Source organism: Sinocyclocheilus anshuiensis, unplaced genomic scaffold, assembly GCF_001515605.1.
Source record: "Sinocyclocheilus anshuiensis isolate Anshui unplaced genomic scaffold, SAMN03320099.WGS_v1.1 scaffold2270, whole genome shotgun sequence".
Lineage (NCBI taxonomy): Eukaryota > Metazoa > Chordata > Actinopteri > Cypriniformes > Cyprinidae > Sinocyclocheilus > Sinocyclocheilus anshuiensis.
Window position 1 is genome coordinate 60856 of NW_015557055.1, and position 20395 is coordinate 81250.

Consider the following 20395-nt stretch of genomic DNA (forward strand, 5'->3'; position numbering starts at 1 on the left):
CACAGTCATTGTAGGTACGACGGCTAATCAAAATGGTACTTACTTGCGCTTATCCGGATTGTTCAAACCGACTTAAAACTAAAATATTACGTTCTCTCGCGCTAACTCATTCGGGAGTGGTGACTTCCAACGTATTCCCAACTTCTGAGCCTGCTTGCCTGAAGTTATGGTTGATTGCTCTTCGGCTGGATATCAACACACCCATTAACGTAAACTACGCCAGAGCGCGTACACACCTCACGCACCGGATGCCGTGCGCGCGCCCAAAGACAGTTGGACATAGTGGTGTATTAGAGGTAAAAAATTATATAAATACTGTTCGGTTTCTGGCACAAACCGATCGTTTCGTGTCTTAGGACATCAGTGTGTCGTCACGAGCCGCAGGGTTTAATTTGGATTTGTCTGTGCATGTTTTTTTTGCTCTCATAGATTTTGTTACCATTGCCATGCATTATACGACTGATAGACTGCAACGGTTAAAGTTAAAAATCATCATATGTGTTCTACTGAAGAAACAAAGTCACCTACATCTTGGATGCCCTGGGGGTAAGCAGATAAACATCACATTTTCATTTTGGGGTGAACTATCCCTTTAACAAGACTCTCTGAATTACAAGTTTGCATCTCGCAATTCTGTTTTTTTGTTTGTTTCTGCTACAGAATAAAAAATAAAATAAGCTAATTACGACATTTTATCTCACAATTCTGACTTTTTTTTCCTCAGATATAAAAAGATATAAACTCAGAATTGTGAGGAAAAAAAGGCAGAATTGTGAGATTAAATGATTAAATGCAATTATCTTTTTTATTTTTTGTTCCATGGCAAAACAATTGCAAGACATAAACTCAGAATTCAGATAAAAAATGATATCTTGCATTCTGAGTCTATATTTCACAGTTCTGATTTTTTTCTCAGGATAGTGAGAAAAAAAGTCACAATTACCTTATATATTAGATATAAATATTAGACTTTGAATATGAGGATACTTAATTGCATAAAGTCTTCAGTGAATAACCAAATTCATATAACTTTTAAATAGAATGAAAACCTGTTTATCAGAAAATAGGTTATTTTTTGGAAAATAAGTGAAATAAGTCAAAATTGCATTGTTGAGAGCAAAAACCACACAGAAGTCGCATCAGTTTAGGCTATAAGTCACATTTACGTAATGTTAAATAGCAGTAAATGAAACGTTTACAAACATAAACATGTGTTTTACTCCACAACAAATCCTTCACATTGAACGATATCCAGAACAGAACAGGAATGAAAAATATAAGCATGAAACAGACATCAATTACAGTGTCATTCTTTATAGACAACATTCATTATAAATGGCAAGCCTAAACTAATGTATGTAAAGTAAAACTGAAACTATGAGCATGTGTGACGTGCTGTACAAATAAACAGGCTCACATACGTCTCTCATTCGGCACAAATAATTGTATTATATACGTTTCTTTGGAATATAATTCGCAGCACTTTTAAGATGATAAAAGAAATGGCGAGTTGTATTTATAATGATTGTTTTCCTGGTGTTTTCAGGGTGCAGGAACCGATGAGGCCTGTCTCATAGAGATTCTGTCCTCTCGTAGTAATGCTGAGATTCTGGAGATTAATAAGGTGTATAAGGCAGGTGAGTCTGTGATCACAAACCTGCTGAATATCGCCAGTCTCGTGTTTCATTAGCAGAGGTTTATGATGAGTGTTTGTTGTCTAGAGTACGGTAAATCTCTGGAGGATGCCATCAGCAGCGACACGTCTGGACACTTCCGCCGGCTGCTCGTCTCTCTGTCTCAGGTACAAACATTTATCAGCTTTGGGTCTTTCATCACGTCTTTACCAATTACTCTCGTAGGGCATTTGATGTTTTGATGATCATTAATCACAGGGTTTTTAGCCATATCTTTAAAAATGTGAAAAATAACAAGAAAATATCTATACAAAAATAGTTTCTTGATTACAATTTATTGTAAATCAAACTTGCAGCCATTTATCAGATAACCAAAACCTCTTGTTTTTTGTTGTCATAAAATTTAATTTAATTTAATTTAATTTAATTTAATTTAATTTAATTTAATTTAATTTAATTTAATTTAATTTAATTTAATTTAATTTAATTTAAAATTTAATTTAATTTAATTTAATTTAATTTAATTTAAAATAATATTTAATTTAATATAAATGGCAATGTAGGAGGTTTATAAAACATTGTAATCTTGTGAATAAATATTTGACTTATTTGCTGCAGATCAGTGTTATTTTAGTATTATTAATATAGCATTATAATATTTTAATTAATACTTTGAGCTAGCATTATTTCTTATAGTATAGTAATATCTTTTAAAAGTAATGCATATGCAACACTAAATCAAATTTAATAGTAATAGCTTTTATTTTTATATTCTGAGTTTTCATTTTAATTTTAGTTTGTTATAAACTTAAACAAAAATTTATTTAATTTATATTTATTTCAGTTTTACTTTTAGTAATTTTAATACTTAAACTTTATAATACTTTAATACTTAACATTTTATTTCAGTATTTTATTTTTCAGATTTTTAAGTTTAAGATTTTCACGTAATATTTAGATTTGATTTGATTTCCTTTACCATTTAATTTATTAATCAATAATAGTATATATATATATATATATATATATTATAAATATTTTTTTAATAAAAAGAAACAATTTTTAACAAAAAACAATAATAACACTGCTGTAGTTCAACACAAAATATTAATTTCCAGTCAAAAACCGGAAGTGAAATCAGAACTGTATAGATCAAATGTTTTCCATCGTTTGTTTTCAGGGTAATCGAGATGAGAAAGAGACTGTGGACATTTCTCTGGCCAAACAGGAAGCTCAGGTTGGAGACGAGCCTTGATTTGCTTAAACAAATTCACGTTTTAATGTAAATGTGCAATATTGGCTGCTGTTGTGCAGAAACAGATACATGTTTTCTGTGTTGCAGAAACTCCACGCTGCAGGAGAGAATAAAGTCGGCACGGACGAGTCTCAGTTTAATGCGATTCTGTGCGCTCGCAGTAAACCTCATCTGAGACAAGGTAAAAACCACCAGCCCACTGCGCTTAAACGGCCACAGAAATACACAGGAACTGCTGTTATTTCCCTAACTAGGACAATCTGTTCAAAAGCAGTCAACTAGAGAGATTTATTCACTTGAGTTCCCTGAATCATATGGAACATCCTCATACGCTGTTGCAGTTTCGAATGATTTCCTGCTGTATTTGCTCTTTCTTAGACCATAATTGCCAAAAAAATAAATTCTAAACCTGTTATTTCTAACACTAAATATTTCATGGTGACCGCAGCTGTCAAGCTCTAAAAAAGACAAAAAAACAATGCTTAAAATCTCATAACAGTCGACATCTGTGACCCTGGAGCACAAAAGCAGTCTTAAGTCGCTGGGGTATATTTGTAGCAATAGCCAACAATACATTGTATGGGTCAGAATTATTGATTTTTCTTTTATGCCAAAAATCATTAGGATATTAAGTAAAGATCATGTTCCATGAAGATATTTTGTAAATTTCCTACCGTAAATATATCAAAACTTAATTTTTGATTAGTAATGTGCATGGCTAAGAACTTCATTTGGACAACTTTAAAGACGATTTCCTCAATATTTAGATTTTTTTGCACCCTCAGATTCCAGATTTTCAAATAGTTGTATCTCGGCCAAATATTGTCCGATCCTAACAAACCATACATCAATGGAAAGCTTATTTATCAGCTTTCAGATCATGTATAAATCTCAATTTCAAAAAAATTGACCCTTATGACTGGGTTTTGTGCTCCAGGGTCACATTTGTCTATGCACTATTTTAGAAGTTGTTTGATAGTTTTGTGTAAGGAACAGACTGCATATGAAGTTATTCACTGATAATGCAGATTAAATGATGCATTGCACCAGGTTTGACAGATTGTCAGTAACGTTTGGACACAATGTCTTTCTCAGTGTTTCATGAGTACCAGCAGATGTGCGGCAAAGACATTGAGAAGAGCATCTGCAGTGAGATGTCTGGAAACGTGGAGTCTGGAATGGTGGCAGTGGGTGGGTACTGGACCCTGATTGGTCACAGCACTGGAATAGACTCAGTTGTTTTGAATAAGATGCAGATTGGAGGTTATGATGAGTAAAATGCCTAAATGTTTTACATATGCAAACATGACACAATAGGCAAAACCATTGTTTTCTTTTCATGCACAGGTCAAGTTTAAGATTTTGGCCTGTTTTGCTTCCATAACTTGTGTTTTTTTCAGACTAGTTGAAGGAAAACATCCAAAATACACAATTATGTGTTATTTTTATTGCACTTTATCTATTTGCGTCTGTAGATTTCAATTACAGTACATATCTCTCAAAGTTTTTATCTCCACTTCAGCACAACTTACAAACACCAAACTTAGCAGTTTTATTCCTATCTATATTCTGAAGGTTTTTACTGAGGGCTTTGTTCATACATCATTAGCCTTATTTTATTTTTGCACTTTGTCTATTTGCATCTGTAGATTTTAATTACAATACTGTACTTATCTTTAAAGGCAGTAAAGGCAGTTTTCTCAAAAAGAGTTTGTTTCTCCACTTCAGCAGCACTTACATACACCAAAACTTACAGTTTTATTCCTATATATATTCTGAAGGTTTTTACTGAGGGGTTTGTTCATACATCATTCGACCTGATTTTAAATTTGCACTTTGTCTATTTGCATCTGTAGATTTTAATTACAATACTGCACATATCTTTAAAAGTTTTTTTCTCCACTTCAGTATCACTTACATGCACCAAACTTAGCAGGTTTATTCATATCTATATTCTGAATGATTTTACTGAGGGGTTTGTTCATATGTCATTGGCCTGATATTGTACTTTATTTGTTTGCGTCTGTAGATTTCAATTACAGTACATATCTTTAAAAGCAGTTTTCTTAAAAAAAGTTTTTTCTCCACTTCAGTATCACTTACATGCATCAAACTTAGCAGTTTTATTCCTATCTATATTCTGAATGATTTTAATGAGGGGTTTGTTCATATATCATTGGCCTAATTTTATTATTGCACTTTATTTATTTGTGTCTAAAGATTTCAATTACAATACAAACCTTTAAAAGTTTTTTCTGACCTTCAGCAGATCTTACATACACCAAACTTAGCAGTTTTATTCCTCTCTGTATTCTGAAGGTTTCTACTGAGGGGTTTGTTCATATATCATTCGCACTGATTTATATAACATTTTCCCCCCTAAAAACAGCATTTTCTGATTTATGGAGTTAAAAAATTTAAGATATCAAAATTTCTCGTTTTCGCCAAAGTTGACCATACATGTGTTGATTTAATAGTCCCTAAACATAGTAAAATTAAAGGCTTTCTGCTTTTATGGACAGTTGCAACATGAATATGTTAAAATTGATACTCTGTAACTGATTAAATTCCTCTTTCTATAATGTGAAGTAATGTGTAGTTCAAGTTTATAATCATGTTCCATCTGTGTGTTTTTTTCAGTGAAGTGCATTAAAAACACTGCTGCATACTTTGCTGAACGTCTCCACAAAGCCATGCAGGTAGAGAAAATGTGGTTGTTTTGCTATGGTTTTGTCATTCAGCAGCAGATCTGATGGTTAGACGTGGGTTATTTCTATGTACGCTGTACTTTTCTGGCCTCACTGTGCTGCATGAGGCTTGTTTTCTGAACATCATATGTATGTATGTTAGTAAAATCTCATTGTGGGTCAATATGCATGCATGAGCTGTTGATGTTCACCTTTATTTAGGGTGTGGGAACCAAAGACAGGACTCTGATCCGCATCATGGTGTCCCGCTCTGAGGTGGACATGCTGGATATCAGACAGGAGTATCTGCGTCAGTACGGGAAGTCGCTCTACACTGCCATCTCTGTAAGTCACACACACATGTACAATATACTGCACGGTCCCTTTACTTTCTTAGTATGACGTACAAATGTACACTCACACAATATGTCGCAGTGGGAAACTTGTGTCACCCACTGATTCAGCTGCAGTCCACAGATCTGTGTGTGTGCAAGAGTGCTGAATAACACACGTGAGGTTCTTCTGCTTTAAAAAGCAAACGATAACATGCATTTGCAACACTAAAATACATAGATTAGTTTAGCAGTTTCTATTTTTAACTTTTCCTTGTGAATATAGCTGTGGTTTCTGGCAATTATAAACAAACAAAACATTTATTATATTATATTATATTATATTATATTATATTATATTAGTAACTTTTTTTTAGTATAATTAATTAATACATCTAAGAGTTTATTTGTGCTTCCGTAGCTAGAAATAGAATATTGTGACTGTTATGAATATTTGTTAGCATATTATTTTCCTCAAATCTTCAGGGTGACACGACTGGCGATTACAAGAAACTGCTCCTGAAGCTGTGTGGAGGAAGTGACTGAAGAACCAGGAAGTCAGACGCGTTACCATGACGACTGGATATGTGACGTCATATTAATCACGCTCGTATATCAATATGTCAGATAATCTCACTAGTGTCATGTTAACTAATGCTGTAATCTCTCTCTTCACATCTTTATTATGTTCACAGCCAAAAATAACATTTCATTTGTGCCTTAGAGACATTATTATCCTAATGCATGTTATCATTTCTTTTATTTTGCTATCCGTTCAGACTATGCATGATATCTAGAGAATCAATATTTTGTACAGTGTCTTCAGTACCTGATGCCAAATCTGTGCTGTCGCTCGCATCCAAAACTACAAACGACTGAGTCTCTTGAAGTACTGAAATATATGCCATAGTTTTTATATAGTGAGCTTTATGATCTCTATGCAAGAAGAATATAGAATTATGTCAATCATCATGAAGGTCTTGATGGGTCAGTCTCATGAAAACGTGTCAAATTTCACCCCGAAATCAAAACAAAACAAGAAATGAGCTTTGCTTAAAGAAAGTCAAGCCTGTTTTAGGAACACTGAGATCTGTTTGCATTATCACACTTTTTTCGTGCCATTTTTTTTGCTTAATTTCCTGAAATGCGTCATTTATGTGTTTCTTTTCACACATTTTTTTGTAATTATCATTTTTCTGAACAGTGATTCTTAATAAATGCTGTTTTATAATACAAGCTAATTATTTTATGTTAATATTTTGTACAACAAATACTAACATTGTTTAATAACATTTCTTTTTTTACAATTTAAACTATTTTAAATAATATTTTTGCATCATGGTAATGCATATTTATGGCTCCTAAATAGACTTAATTTTTCATTCATGCAAAACATTTTCTTTTATTGAGTTTAGGGTGAAATATGCTTAGTTTTGTGAGATTCACGTATTTTTTGTTATCATCGTCCCTGACTAGCATGAATGTGAATTTCTGCAGCAGTAGAGGGCAGTAAAGTCAGCAATCTTTCATCCTGATAATCACTAGTTAAACAGGACATTCTGACCTGTTTATTAACATGAGGACTACTCCTTTTCAGGGATATATATTGCCTGTGTTTTTAGTATGTTTACTTAATCAAACTAATCTGTACTGTTGTGTTTAGTAACATTTGTGTCTGGTTAATAAAAACACTTCATGAATGAACTCCAGCTTATAGCTTACTTACTTATGTCTCTCTGATTGATTAACTATTATATTATATTATATTATAGTTAATGAAGTGAGACCAGATTTAGTTTTAGATTTTTTTTTTAAATCAAAGATCAGTTTTAAAAAACTTTTAGAAATGTTTGCTTTTATTTGTTGTTTATATATAATTTATTGGTTTAGTTTTACTTTTTCTGTTTTTCACTTGTTTCTGACTGGAATATAGCTGTGGTTGCTGGCATAGTACACAATTATAAACAAACAAATATTATATTATATATTATTATATTCAGTGTTTTTTGATGTTTGTTTTAAAGTGAGTTTGTCTGATGGAGATTATGTAAAGCTGACTCTATAATCTGATCATCAGAGATTCACATTTAAACAGTCAATGCACATGCAGCTTTAGCTTATACTGTACACTGCAAGAATAATGCATGAACATTCATCAACAAATCCTCTCAAATCAGTCTTAACGCTGCAGTGGAAAGAAAAGTTGACTGAGTTCTCAGAACAAGAGTACTTCTCATAAAAGTCATGTTGGGGCACTTTGTCGCATCTTTTAAATGTTGGTCAATTGATTAATTGCAATTTCCATTGGTCAAAACAGTGATATCTTTGTAACGTCATCAGTGTTTGGATTCTATTTCTAGTGCTTTTTGGAAGTATATATGAGGGTTATTATAGTTGACTAAAACTAAAACCATAAATAATAATATTAATAATTTTTGACACTTAAAATTAATAAATGTTAACTGAAAAAAAAAAACTTTAACTGATTTAACTGATTTTATTTCGTTCAGTTTAACTTGATGCACTAAAATACTAAAACTAAAACAAAAATAAAAAAACGATATAGACATTAAAATACCTAAAACTAATAAAAATGACAAAACGCAGCAAAATTACTTAAAAAAACTTCAGGTAATATTAAAATTAAAACTAAAAACTAATTGATAAAAACTTAAATAGTATCTCAGTTATACTAAAATATAACTGATTTGTATCAGTGTATGTTTTTTGTACAATATTTTGTACTGTTTTATAATTGTTTTGCTGTTTTAAATTTTGGAAAGCATTTAAATATTAGGTAATTTAAAATATAGGTATGTGTTTTTGTTATACTTTTGATGTATAATATATCACACACACACACACACACACACACACACACACATATATATATATACTGTATATATATATTACTTTTCTTTTGTTGATCAGTTTTCTCTTCCTCAACACCACTTTCCTTCCTCTGTCTTTTCTTTTGGAAATCCCTTTACAGCTCCTCAATGACGTCACCCTACAGGAAATGACATCATTTTGGAGGGAAATCAGCAGTGAGGATTTGATGGATTCTGTGATGTTTTGTGATGTTAGTTGGTTTGTATCTCTCTCTGTTTGATCAGTCTGATAAAAGAAAGATACCAAAGATATTAGCCTATATTAAAAAATATTAAATAATTAAAAATATTATAAAGATTTGAAAAACGACGTTTTAAAAGATATAAAAAAATGTAAAATGTTAAAGTATAAAAATGAACTTCAAGTTGACGTCATTATGTATCCCTCAACTTCAGCTCTTTATGAACAACCTTAAAAAGTAATTATATTTCTGATAAGTTAAATCTGTATATAAATATTTCCCTAAGGTATATTTATGTTTTAATAGCAATGCTTTGAATGGTGCTGCAGAACAGGAATGGCTCCTGTATGAGATGATATATGAGCAGTGTGTTTTATTATCTGTGTTTGTGATGGAGGATCTAAAGCAGAAGAGTCACAGGTTACACTTAATAGCACAAAATCAAACATTATAAATCATAAATAATACATTCTTTGCTTTATGGACTTCACTGTTTAACCATGATCCAATTAAAGTCCAAATAACCTGAGCATCAGGAAACAAAATCTGTTTTTGAGCATTACAAGTGAGCAGCGGTGGCTTATTATTTTCTGATTTTGAACTTGAGTTTTATTATGTTTAACACCAGGAATGTGGGTTAAAATTTACATATGCACCTTATATACACATATATTGTATCCCACCGTTTTTTTTGCCTTTTTTTTTAATAGTACAAACATAAAAAGTTTCAGATTAATTAGTTTAATATGTTTAGTGTGTACGTAATGAATTTGTTTTTCATATTAGAAAGCTGAACTACTTTCCATTGTATTGTTCTTCATTTTTATCATTCATAAAATTAATATTAATACCAATCCGACATTTAATATGAACTCCCACTAAAATAACATTATTTTATTCAGACAGCGTAACATTTTTTGAAATATGATTATTTTTTTTGTTATTGAGATGACATCATCATCCCAAACTAGACAATTACAGGAAAAACAGAGAAACAAAGAGTTTTGTTACTTTGTATTCATCTGTAAATCGAACGCCTAGGTGTGTTTGATCGGAAGCCCCGCCCCTCGCGGGTTCCCCTCCCATTTAACTTGTTTGAGTGGCACGCACAAGCCCCGCCTCTATCTCGTTCCCCTCTCGTTGAACCGGTTTGATTGGCAGGCGGGAGCCCCGCCCCGTCCTCCGTTCCCCTCCCGCCGCTGGGCTTTGATTGGCAGATGATAGCAGCTGCGGAGTTATGGCGGAGCTCCGCCGCGCCTCAGATCGCTGGAGTTACGGAGATCATTTGTGATAAACTGTCAAACTTTATAACAAATCTAAAATGATCGAAAGCGAGTTAAAGTTACGAGCGCCGTCAGATCAGCGTCAAACGACCTGAAACAGAGCGCTGGCAAAGATGTGAGACTCTCCGGAGCCGAAGAAGAAGGAAAAACCGTTGGAGTCTCCTCAAAAGTCGCAAATATGGCTTCTTGTTTCTTTCAATTTCACACAAAAAACTCTTTAACAGGAGCGTCGTTGTGGGTTAAAATTTACATATGCACCTTATATACACATATATTGTATCCCACCGTTTTTTTTGCCTTTTTTTTTAATAGTACAAACATAAAAAGTTTCAGATTAATTAGTTTAATATGTTTAGTGTGTACGTAATGAATTTGTTTTTCATATTAGAAAGCTGAACTACTTTCCATTGTATTGTTCTTCATTTTTATCATTCATAAAATTAATATTAATACCAATCCGACATTTAATATGAACTCCCACTAAAATAACATTATTTTATTCAGACAGCGTAACATTTTTTGAAATATGATTATTTTTTTTGTTATTGAGATGACATCATCATCCCAAACTAGACAATTACAGGAAAAACAGAGAAACAAAGAGTTTTGTTACTTTGTATTCATCTGTAAATCGAACGCCTAGGTGTGTTTGATCGGAAGCCCCGCCCCTCGCGGGTTCCCCTCCCATTTAACTTGTTTGAGTGGCACACAGAAGCCCCGCCTCTATCTCGTTCCCCTCTCGTTGAACCGGTTTGATTGGCAGGCGGGAGCCCCGCCCCGTCCTCCGTTCCCCTCCCGCCGCTGGGCTTTGATTGGCAGATGATAGCAGCTGCGGAGTTATGGCGGAGCTCCGCCGCGCCTCAGATCGCTGGAGTTACGGAGATCATTTGTGATAAACTGTCAAACTTTATAACAAATCTAAAATGATCGAAAGCGAGTTAAAGTTACGAGCGCCGTCAGATCAGCGTCAAACGACCTGAAACAGAGCGCTGGCAAAGATGTGAGACTCTCCGGAGCCGAAGAAGAAGGAAAAACCGTTGGAGTCTCCTCAAAAGTCGCAAATATGGCTTCTTGTTTCTTTCAATTTCACACAAAAAACTCTTTAACAGGAGCGTCGTTGTTTTCAGCGCTTTGTGTCGTTCTGTAGCGGCCGGACCGGCTGTGATGGATCCCAAGCACAAAGAGTTGTTAGAGCAGTGCCAGCAAAAGTTGTCGGAGTCCGTCACAGATGTGGACCGGGTGCTGGAGCTGCTGGCCCAGTCAGGCTGCTTGAGTCCGGCTGAGAGAGCGGAGCTCGACGCGAACTGCTCCGGTAGCGCCGAGAAGGTCCTGCTGCTCCTCAAGACGCTGCTGGAGAAGAAGGACCGGGACCATTTCCAGGAGTTCTGCTGGGCTCTGGAGAAAACCCAGCCGGTGCTGCTCGGCGCTCTGCTGCCTGTGAAGAACCACCACAGCTCGGGTAAAACCTCCACCGAGCCTCGGCTCATCGAGAGGGGAAACTTTCAGAACCTTCTAGCAAAGTTTACTGGTCAAACCACTTTAGTTTGGTGTAGTTTAGCTGCCTGTCGCTCCAGCAGTGGAGAGAAGTGTCTGGTTTCTGACAGGACCAACAGTACACTGTAAACAGTACATCAACCAATAATAATGATATGAGCTATTTCCAACATATAGAAGCCATGCAGGGAATATTAAGGCTTATATATGCATATAATAATATCTGCCACACATGTATTTTGAATAGTTAAAGGGGTCATATGATGCTTTTTTAAAGATCATTATTTTGTGTATTTGGTGTAACAGAATATGTTGACATGCTTTAATGTTCAAAAAACACATTATTTTTCAAATACTGTACATTATTGTAGGTCCTCTATGCCCCGCCTCTCTCAAACACTTCGTTTTCTAGTCTTTGCAACTTCAGGGATCTTATCTATGCACAATCAGCTTGTAACACTCCAAAGAGAAAGGAGAAATCGCATCATATGACCCCTTTAATACCTTTTCTTTCTATCTATCTATCTATCTATCTATCTATCTATCTATCTATCTATCATCTGAATATTTCTTTCTTTCTTTCTCTTTCTATCTATCTATCTATCTATCTATCTATCTATCTATCTATCTATCTATCTATCAATCTGTCTGTGTGTCTGTCTGTCTGTCTGTCTGTCTGATGCTCATATATGAAAATAATAATATGTGCCGCACATATAATTTGAACTATCTATCTATCTATCTATCTATCTATCTATCTATCTATCTATCTATCATCTATTTTTCTGTATATTGTTCTATATATGAATCTGTAAGTTTGTTTTTATATTTTATGTGCATTTATTTTTAAGTACAAATATTAAAAATAGTTTCTAAATATATATTAAATCATAACTGCATGTATAATAAACTACTATGCATGAATTATGTTTATAATATTGTTTAAAACGGTTTTAGCAAGTCAGATCAGGTTGTAGCCACATGTAATGTTTCGGATTATTGAGTGTATGTGTTGTATGTAATATTTAGTTGACTCTGTCTGAAGCATTCATTCTTTGAATAGAGCGGTTTGGCGTGTGTTTCGTGGTCTGTGATGTGCTGGATGTGGTCAGACAGATGCTGAGATGTTCAGCTGATGTGTTTCCCTCTAGAAAACACAGACCCGCCGGTGCGTAAAGCTTTATAAAGCTGCGACTGACCTGTTGTGTAAATCTGCCGCGCGAAACATCGTACAGTAAATGTTTTACAGATGTTTCTAAGATTCCTGCGGCCAGAAAAACTCATCAGGCGTGCAGGGATTTATCCTCAAGCCAGAAATAGCTGCCGACTATAAAATAATGCAGCTTAAAGCTGGATCAAATTACATTACCTAGAAAGCCATTAAACCCATGTTACTGGAACCTGATTGGATGACATAGAAACACATGCGAGTAATATTGCACCAGTGCAGCCGTTCCAGACAGACTGAAAGAAAGCGTCATTTAGAGTCTGTCTGTTAAATGGAGCATCGCCGATCAATTAGACAAGTTAGAGATCTATGATGGTCGTCAATATAAACATCAGTGGGGGCCTGTTTAGCTTAATTTATCAGAGTCTCTGATCATTTCCACTCTCGCTGATGTGTCCCGACGCTCTGGGCTGAATCAAATGTGCTTCAATCAATTAAAAAAATAGGATCCTGAGTGATTGTCTATATAATAGACCAGCTGATGGCCTTAATTATATAAAAGCCCTATAGAGAGCAACTGCCATGCTCCAGAAGGAAAATACCATTGATGTTTAGCGATAAAGACCTTTCAAAGCAGAACCTGACGAGAGATCTGAGGTTAAGGTAAGCTATTAAAGGAATAGTTCACCCAAAAATGACAATTTGCTGAAAATGTGCTCACCCTCATGCACATCCAAAATGTAGATGAGTTTCTTTCTTCATCAGATTTGGAGAAATGTAGCATTGCATCAGTGTCTCAGCAATGGATGCTCTGCAGTGAATGGGTGCCGTCAGAATGAGAGTCCAAACAGCTGATAAAAACATCACAATAATCCACAAGTAATCCACAGCACTCCAGTCCATCAGTTCACATCTGGAGAAGACAAAAGCTGAAACAAATCCATCAAGACGTTTTTAACTAAAATATGAGTCCATAATCCATTATAACGCTTCCTCCAGTGAAAAAGTCCACCTCTTGTTGTCTCTCACATCAAAATCCAGCCACATATTTGTTTAGAGCTGTTTTGGACTGTTTTAAACGGTGCTTGATCTGTGCAGATTTCTCTCCTGATTTCTCTCCTCAGGAAGCATTATTATGGATTATGGACTCCATGGTATTTTAGTTAAAAATGTCTTGATGGATTTGTTTCAGCTTTTGTCTTCTCCAGATGTTAACTGATGGACTGGAGTGCTGTGGATTATTGTGATGTTTTTATCAGCTGTTTGGACTCTCATTCTGACGGCACCCATTCACTGCAGAGCATCCATTGCTGAGACACTGATGCAATGCTACATTGCTACATGAAGAAACAAACTCTTTTCCTAATTCTTCTGCGTTTGTAATGCTGTGATCCTTCTAAATTTCAGTCATCAGTCTCGGGCTGATGAAGATGACCTGTAATGAAGCCCCATGCGGAAGCCGAGTTTAGAGTTGGTCTGGAGAGATGAGCTGTCGTGACTCTGTCCAGTTGCTGATATAGAGGGGTCAGTTTCTCAGGGCTGCGAGTAATGAAGGACACAGAGATTCTACCCAGCATGCCGTCTGGCTCACACAGAGAGGGCTCAACAGATTGAGCGCCTTTCTCTGTCAGGTCCAAGTTTCCGTTGTCCGGCTCACAGCTGTGTGAGTGGGAGAGAATTAAATAGAAGTCCAGTTTATGGTCCGTACTTTGCCAAGCTTCATGCACTCAGTTTAAATGTCAGACGGGACACACACACACACACACACACACACACGCACAAAACGTCTGTCCTTACACACCCAGAATGATTGTTTTTCTATTATAGTCAGAATATTTGTAGTCTTTATTGACTTGTTCTCTGCATTGTTTTGCTTGTAAAACATGCTGAAGAATATTTTATCGTAAAAGGTCATTAGATAAATGAACAGTGTTCAGTTTATCAAGGTGTTGGCTTAAAGGAGTAATTTTAGCTTCATAAAAGTAGTTCAAATGACAGATGATGCTATATGAGCTTTACAAACACAGTCCCTATTGAGATTCACTATATATGAAGTAATCGACAAAACATTTTGGGGTGTAAATGCAGATTAATACACTTAAAATTTTTTTTTTTTATTTCATGTTATGTTACTTTGTTCTTTGTTTTATTACTAAAGCATGTTTATTTAAGGCTGCTTGCTAATCCTTTATGGCTTTATTTACTTATTAGTGTTATTATTAGCATTACAATTTACTCCATTATTTTAGTATTATTTATATTATAGTTTTTATTAATATTTTGAATTGGCATTTCTTTTTATATTTATATTGTATTTTATATATTTTATTTTTTATATATATTTAAAAAATATAAATTATCTTATATATCTGTATACTATATCTACTGTATATACATATATATGTGTTTTATTTTTTATTTTATTTTTTACTAATTTTATGTGCTTTTGTCATTTTTATTAGTTTAAAATATTTCAAAAGTTTTCATTTCATTTTTAGTTTTATTTCAGTTAGTAAGTGTAGTTCTTATTTCATATATTTCAGCTGTATTTCACTCAACAAAAATTTCAATAGTTTTAGTTGTAGTTAACAGCACTGATTAACCCATTTAATTTATTTATTATGTTTTATTTTTAGTTCAATAAAATCGTTCCAGAGGTTTTTTCTTTAGTACTGAAGCTGGTGCTGAGAATCGTGACATTGTACTTTTATATATATTTAAAAAATATAAATTATCTTATATATCTGGATACTATATCTACTGTATATACATATATATGTGTTTTATTTTTTATTTTATTTTTTACTAATTTTATGTGCTTTTGTCATTTTTATTAGTTTAAAATATTTCAAAAGTTTTCATTTCATTTTTAGTTTTATTTCAGTTAGTAAGTGTAGTTCTTATTTCATATATTTCAGCTGTATTTCACTCAACAAAAATTTCAATAGTTTTAGTTGTAGTTAACAGCACTGATTAACCCATTTAATTTATTTATTATGTTTTATTTTTAGTTCAATAAAATCGTTCCAGAGGTTTTTTCTTTAGTACTGAAGCTGGTGCTGAGAATCGTGAAATTGTACTAGTTTTGGTGCCGACTCCTGACATTTTGGTATCGTGACAGCACTATCTGGGTTGAATCGATTCAGATCCAGACTCTTTGGATGAGTCAGTTTAGGATCAGACTTTGAGGAGTCAATATTTCACGTTCAGCATCACTTCACAGTCTGCTTGTTTTCCCGTCTGTTGACCCAGTTCCTCTCAGCCTCTGTGTGGATCTGTCGCTATAGTAACACTGAGCCGTGTCACACCTCACGAACATGACAATCATAATTAACTTCAGGTGTTAATTAACTCTGGTCTATTAATTATTTCACTGCATATTTTAACAGCATACAGCATGGGTGTGTTAGGAATGAAACATCTAAATCATGTATTACCACAGTACTTTCAGTGCATGTTTCCCTTGCAAATAATTGCCAGTGCCATGGTGTGGTCATGGTGTAATATGGTGCTACCATGGTATAACCATTGCACTGAATGGTTGAGTAAATATTCCGTGGTATTTCCAGCGTGTGATTAGAGCTCATTCTGTCGCCGTCTCGTGGGTGGCAGCAGGTGGACGGCGCATCAGACCGGATCAGGACGTGTCTGATAGTGCTGGGTAAACAAAACCCGCCCCGCTGTGCCGACATCACAGTGCTGACAGTCAAAACTGTGACCTTTTATGATGTTCTTTCATCTGCAGAACACAAAAGATGTCTTAAAGAAGTTTTGTCCGTATAATGAAAGTCGAAGGGGTCCAAAGCGACACTGAACCCCACTAGCTTTCATTTTATGGAAATGTACAGTACTTGTCAAAAGTTATGATTTTTAAATGTTGTTAATGAAGTCTATACTGCTCACCAAGCCTGCATTTATGTGCTCAAAATATTATTAGAATTTTAAATAGCTGTTTTCTATGTGAATATCTGTTAAACTGTAATTTATTTCTGTGATCAAATCTGAATTTTCAGCATCATTACTCCAGTCTTCAGTGTCACATGATCTTTCAGAAATCATGATAATATGCTGATTTGCTGCTCAAGAAACATTTCTGATTATTATCAATGTTGAAAACAGTTGTGCTGCTAAATATTTATGCAGAAATCATGATATAATACCATTCAAATGTTTGGGGTATGTGTGTGTTTTTAATAGAAATTAATGCATTTATTCAGCAAATATGCATTAAATTGATCAAAAGTGATAGTAAAAACATATTCTGTTTCAAGTAAATGCTTTTGAACTTTCTATTCACAGAATCCTGAAAAAGTTTCCACAAAATACTGTTTTTAACATTGACAATAATAAGAACCATTATTAATAACTCAGCACCAATAATACTTGAGCAGCAAATCAGCATATTAGAATGATTTCTGAAGATCATGTGACACTGAAGACTGGCGTAATGATGATGAATATTCAGCTTTGATCACAGAAATAAATTACATTTGACCAGAGATTCACATAGAAAACACTTATTTTAAATTGTAATAATATTTCACAATTGTACTGTTTTTTTTTTTTTTACTTTTTTTTTTATTAGGACATGCTATAAAAGTTATACATCAGAGATGGACAATAGGGGTGGCGACATTTGAAAAAAATGACAAAGAAAGAGAAAAAGAAAAGAAAAAAAAACAAGAAGTAGGTGTTTTTCACAGTTTCAAGATTTAAAATAAGAACATATATAAAAGGAAAATCCATATGCTTTGTGAACATGTACATATAGTTGCATACATAATACACTCCACTATGTATAATCAGTTAGCAATTATCATGTATTATTCTTAAGATTGGACTCCATCTTGCCTCAAAATATTCATCTGAAGTCTAAGGGAATAAGTTATTTTTTCCATTTCGTAAATTTATCTAATTTTTCAGATCCACTGTTCATATGTGGGTGGGTCAGATTTGAGCCATTTAGACGTGATACATTTTAGGGCTGCAGAAAATAATATTTGAAGTAGATAACTCAATCTCCTTTCCCTCATGCCTTCAGGTATCACTCCTAGAATAGCCACAGTTGGACCAAAAGGAATATCAATATGAAATATGTCTCCAAATACTTTATAGATATCTTCCCAGAATTGTTGTATCTTTGGGCAGGACCAAAAGATATGAGTGTGGTTTCCCAATAGGTCACCATACTTTCTCCAGCATCTGCTAGATGATGCTATTCGCATCTTTGCTACAATTTGTGGAGTGCTGAAGTATCTGGTAATAACTTTCCATTTAAATTCTCTCCATGTGTTTGAGTTAGTTACTTTATGGGCCTCGGAACATATATCGATCCAGTCCTCTTGTGTAATCTCTGCCTGCATTTCAGCCTCCCATCGTTCTTTGTATGCAAAATAATTATATGGGTGAAGTGATAGCAATCCCTGATATAATTTAGAAATAAGCCTCTTGTCAATCGTCCCCATCTGTATTTTCATCATTAACTTCTCTATTTCGTTTGGATTAATGATATTCTTCCACTCTTTATATTTTGCAAGAAAATCTCTTATTTGTAAATATCTGTAAAAATCAGTTTTTGGTAACTTAAATTCTTCTACCAGTTGTTCAAATGACTTGAGATGGTCTTTACTAATAAGCTAATATATAAACTTTAGTCCATAATTTGCCCATTTTTTAAAACCAATATCTAGTGCATATGGTATAAAGTTATTTATTGTACTTATACTAGATAAAGGAGAAACGGAATGAGTAATTTTCAATGAAGATAGTATCTTTCTGCCCAAATAAATGTAGAAATCTGCTTCTCCAACTTGACACATACACTCTTGGGAATTTCTACAGGTAACATTTGAAAAAGGTAGAGGAGTCTGGGTAATATATTCATTCGTATACTTTCAATACGGCCTAAAAGATAAGGGAGTTTCTGACCATCTTTGTAGGTCGCTATGAATACATCTAATTAGTTTACTTCATATAAATCCTGTAGTAAAGGAGGAATATGAATCCCTAAATATTTAATGCCCTCTTTGGGCCACCTGAAACCGCTCTGTTTTATCACCCTTTTAGAAATTTGATTTGTAATATCTAATGCCTCAGTTTTGTCCATGTTTACTCCATAGCCCGAATAACGTCCGAAGTTTGAAACAAGTTCTTTGAGTTGGGGTATTGTCGATTGGGGTTTGGACAAATATAGTAGGACATCATCCACATATAGCGAAATTTTATGTTCTTCTTCACCTAAGTTAATACCTTTTATAAAGTCTGGGTAATATATTCATTCGTATACTTTCAATACGGCCTAAAAGATAAGGGAGTTTCTGACCATCTTTGTAGGTCGCTATGAATACATCTAATTAGTTTACTTCATATAAATCCTGTAGTAAAGGAGGAATATGAATCCCTAAATATTTAATGCCCTCTTTGGGCAACCGTTTTACTGTATTTTTGATCAAATAAATGCAGCCTTGCTGAGCAGAAGAGACTTAATTAAAGCATTTAAAAATTATAATGTTTCCAAACTTTTGACAAGAACTGTATTTCAAAATAATTTCGATAATAAATCAATGAAGCACATGGGCTGCTCTGGAGTGGAATGAAAGAAAGACGAGCAAATAAACAGACCCGTCCTGAGAGAGAAACTGAGTCTCCATTCAAGCCCAATTACCAGCTCGAGTTACTCAAATACAGCTGGAGGCCTCTGCGCCGTTTACTTCAGAGGGAAGTAGAGATGTCCGTCCGTTCTCACAGGTGTGTCTCGTGTAGTAAGTTCCCTGCCCAGGGAGTCGGCCATTTCCAGGCCGGTTCATTGTTAACATCGTTCCAGCGCGCTGAAACTCGATTCATGTGTCTCCAGGTTTAGAGGATCCGGCCTGCATTCGTGCTCCGCATATACTGATGCACACAGATACTGATGCCGGACTGATCTCATGCACTCTCTGACGCTGGAGTAAATGTTGATGTTTGTTTGTTTCAGGTTCCACGTGCAGCGTTCTGTCTGCGATGCCGTCGGACTCGGAGAGCAGCAGTTCTCTCAGCAGTGTCGGTGAGTCCGGTTAGCGTCTGTGTTTGTTAGGCAAAGGTATCTTACAGAAACATCATATTGCATCTCACTTTTTTCTAGCTGTAATATTATTGTTTTTTTGGCATTGCAAAAATGAGAAATGACTTTTTTTGGAGGGAAATGCAAAAAAATGATAAAATATATTATTATAAATATTTATTTAATTGCAAACAGTGTTTTTACTGTTTTTTTTTTTTTTACCCTGGATTTTTTTAAATAAAGTTTTTAAGTCTGCGGACATTAGAATTTTTTATTAAAATTGGACATTAAAAATCTTACTTACCTTTTTCTTTTTTTACCCTGTTTTTTTATTTAATAGCCTTGGATGCTGGCATGGCTTTCAAAATAAAAAAATTAACAAATGATAAATTATGGAAGGGCTTTTATATTTATATTTTTATATAATAAT

General features: G+C 34.3%; 1 protein-coding gene and 1 pseudogene across 1 annotated transcript in view; both read left to right on the forward strand.

Annotated features, from left to right (window-relative positions):
• Positions 1-7085, forward strand: part of LOC107676435 (annexin A11-like) — a 13138-nt gene extending 6053 nt beyond the window's left edge. Inside the window, exons 8-15 of the mRNA XM_016470980.1 lie at positions 1547-1637; positions 1722-1801; positions 2815-2871; positions 2977-3070; positions 3985-4080; positions 5530-5588; positions 5799-5921; positions 6395-7085. Of these exons, the coding sequence (XP_016326466.1) occupies positions 1547-1637; positions 1722-1801; positions 2815-2871; positions 2977-3070; positions 3985-4080; positions 5530-5588; positions 5799-5921; positions 6395-6454 (660 nt within the window). The 3' untranslated portion in view covers positions 6455-7085. The remainder of the gene's footprint in view (positions 1-1546; positions 1638-1721; positions 1802-2814; positions 2872-2976; positions 3071-3984; positions 4081-5529; positions 5589-5798; positions 5922-6394) is intronic.
• Positions 7086-11103: 4018 nt separating this feature from the next.
• LOC107676410 (disks large homolog 5-like) overlaps positions 11104-20395 on the forward strand; it is a 39668-nt pseudogene continuing 30376 nt past the window's right edge.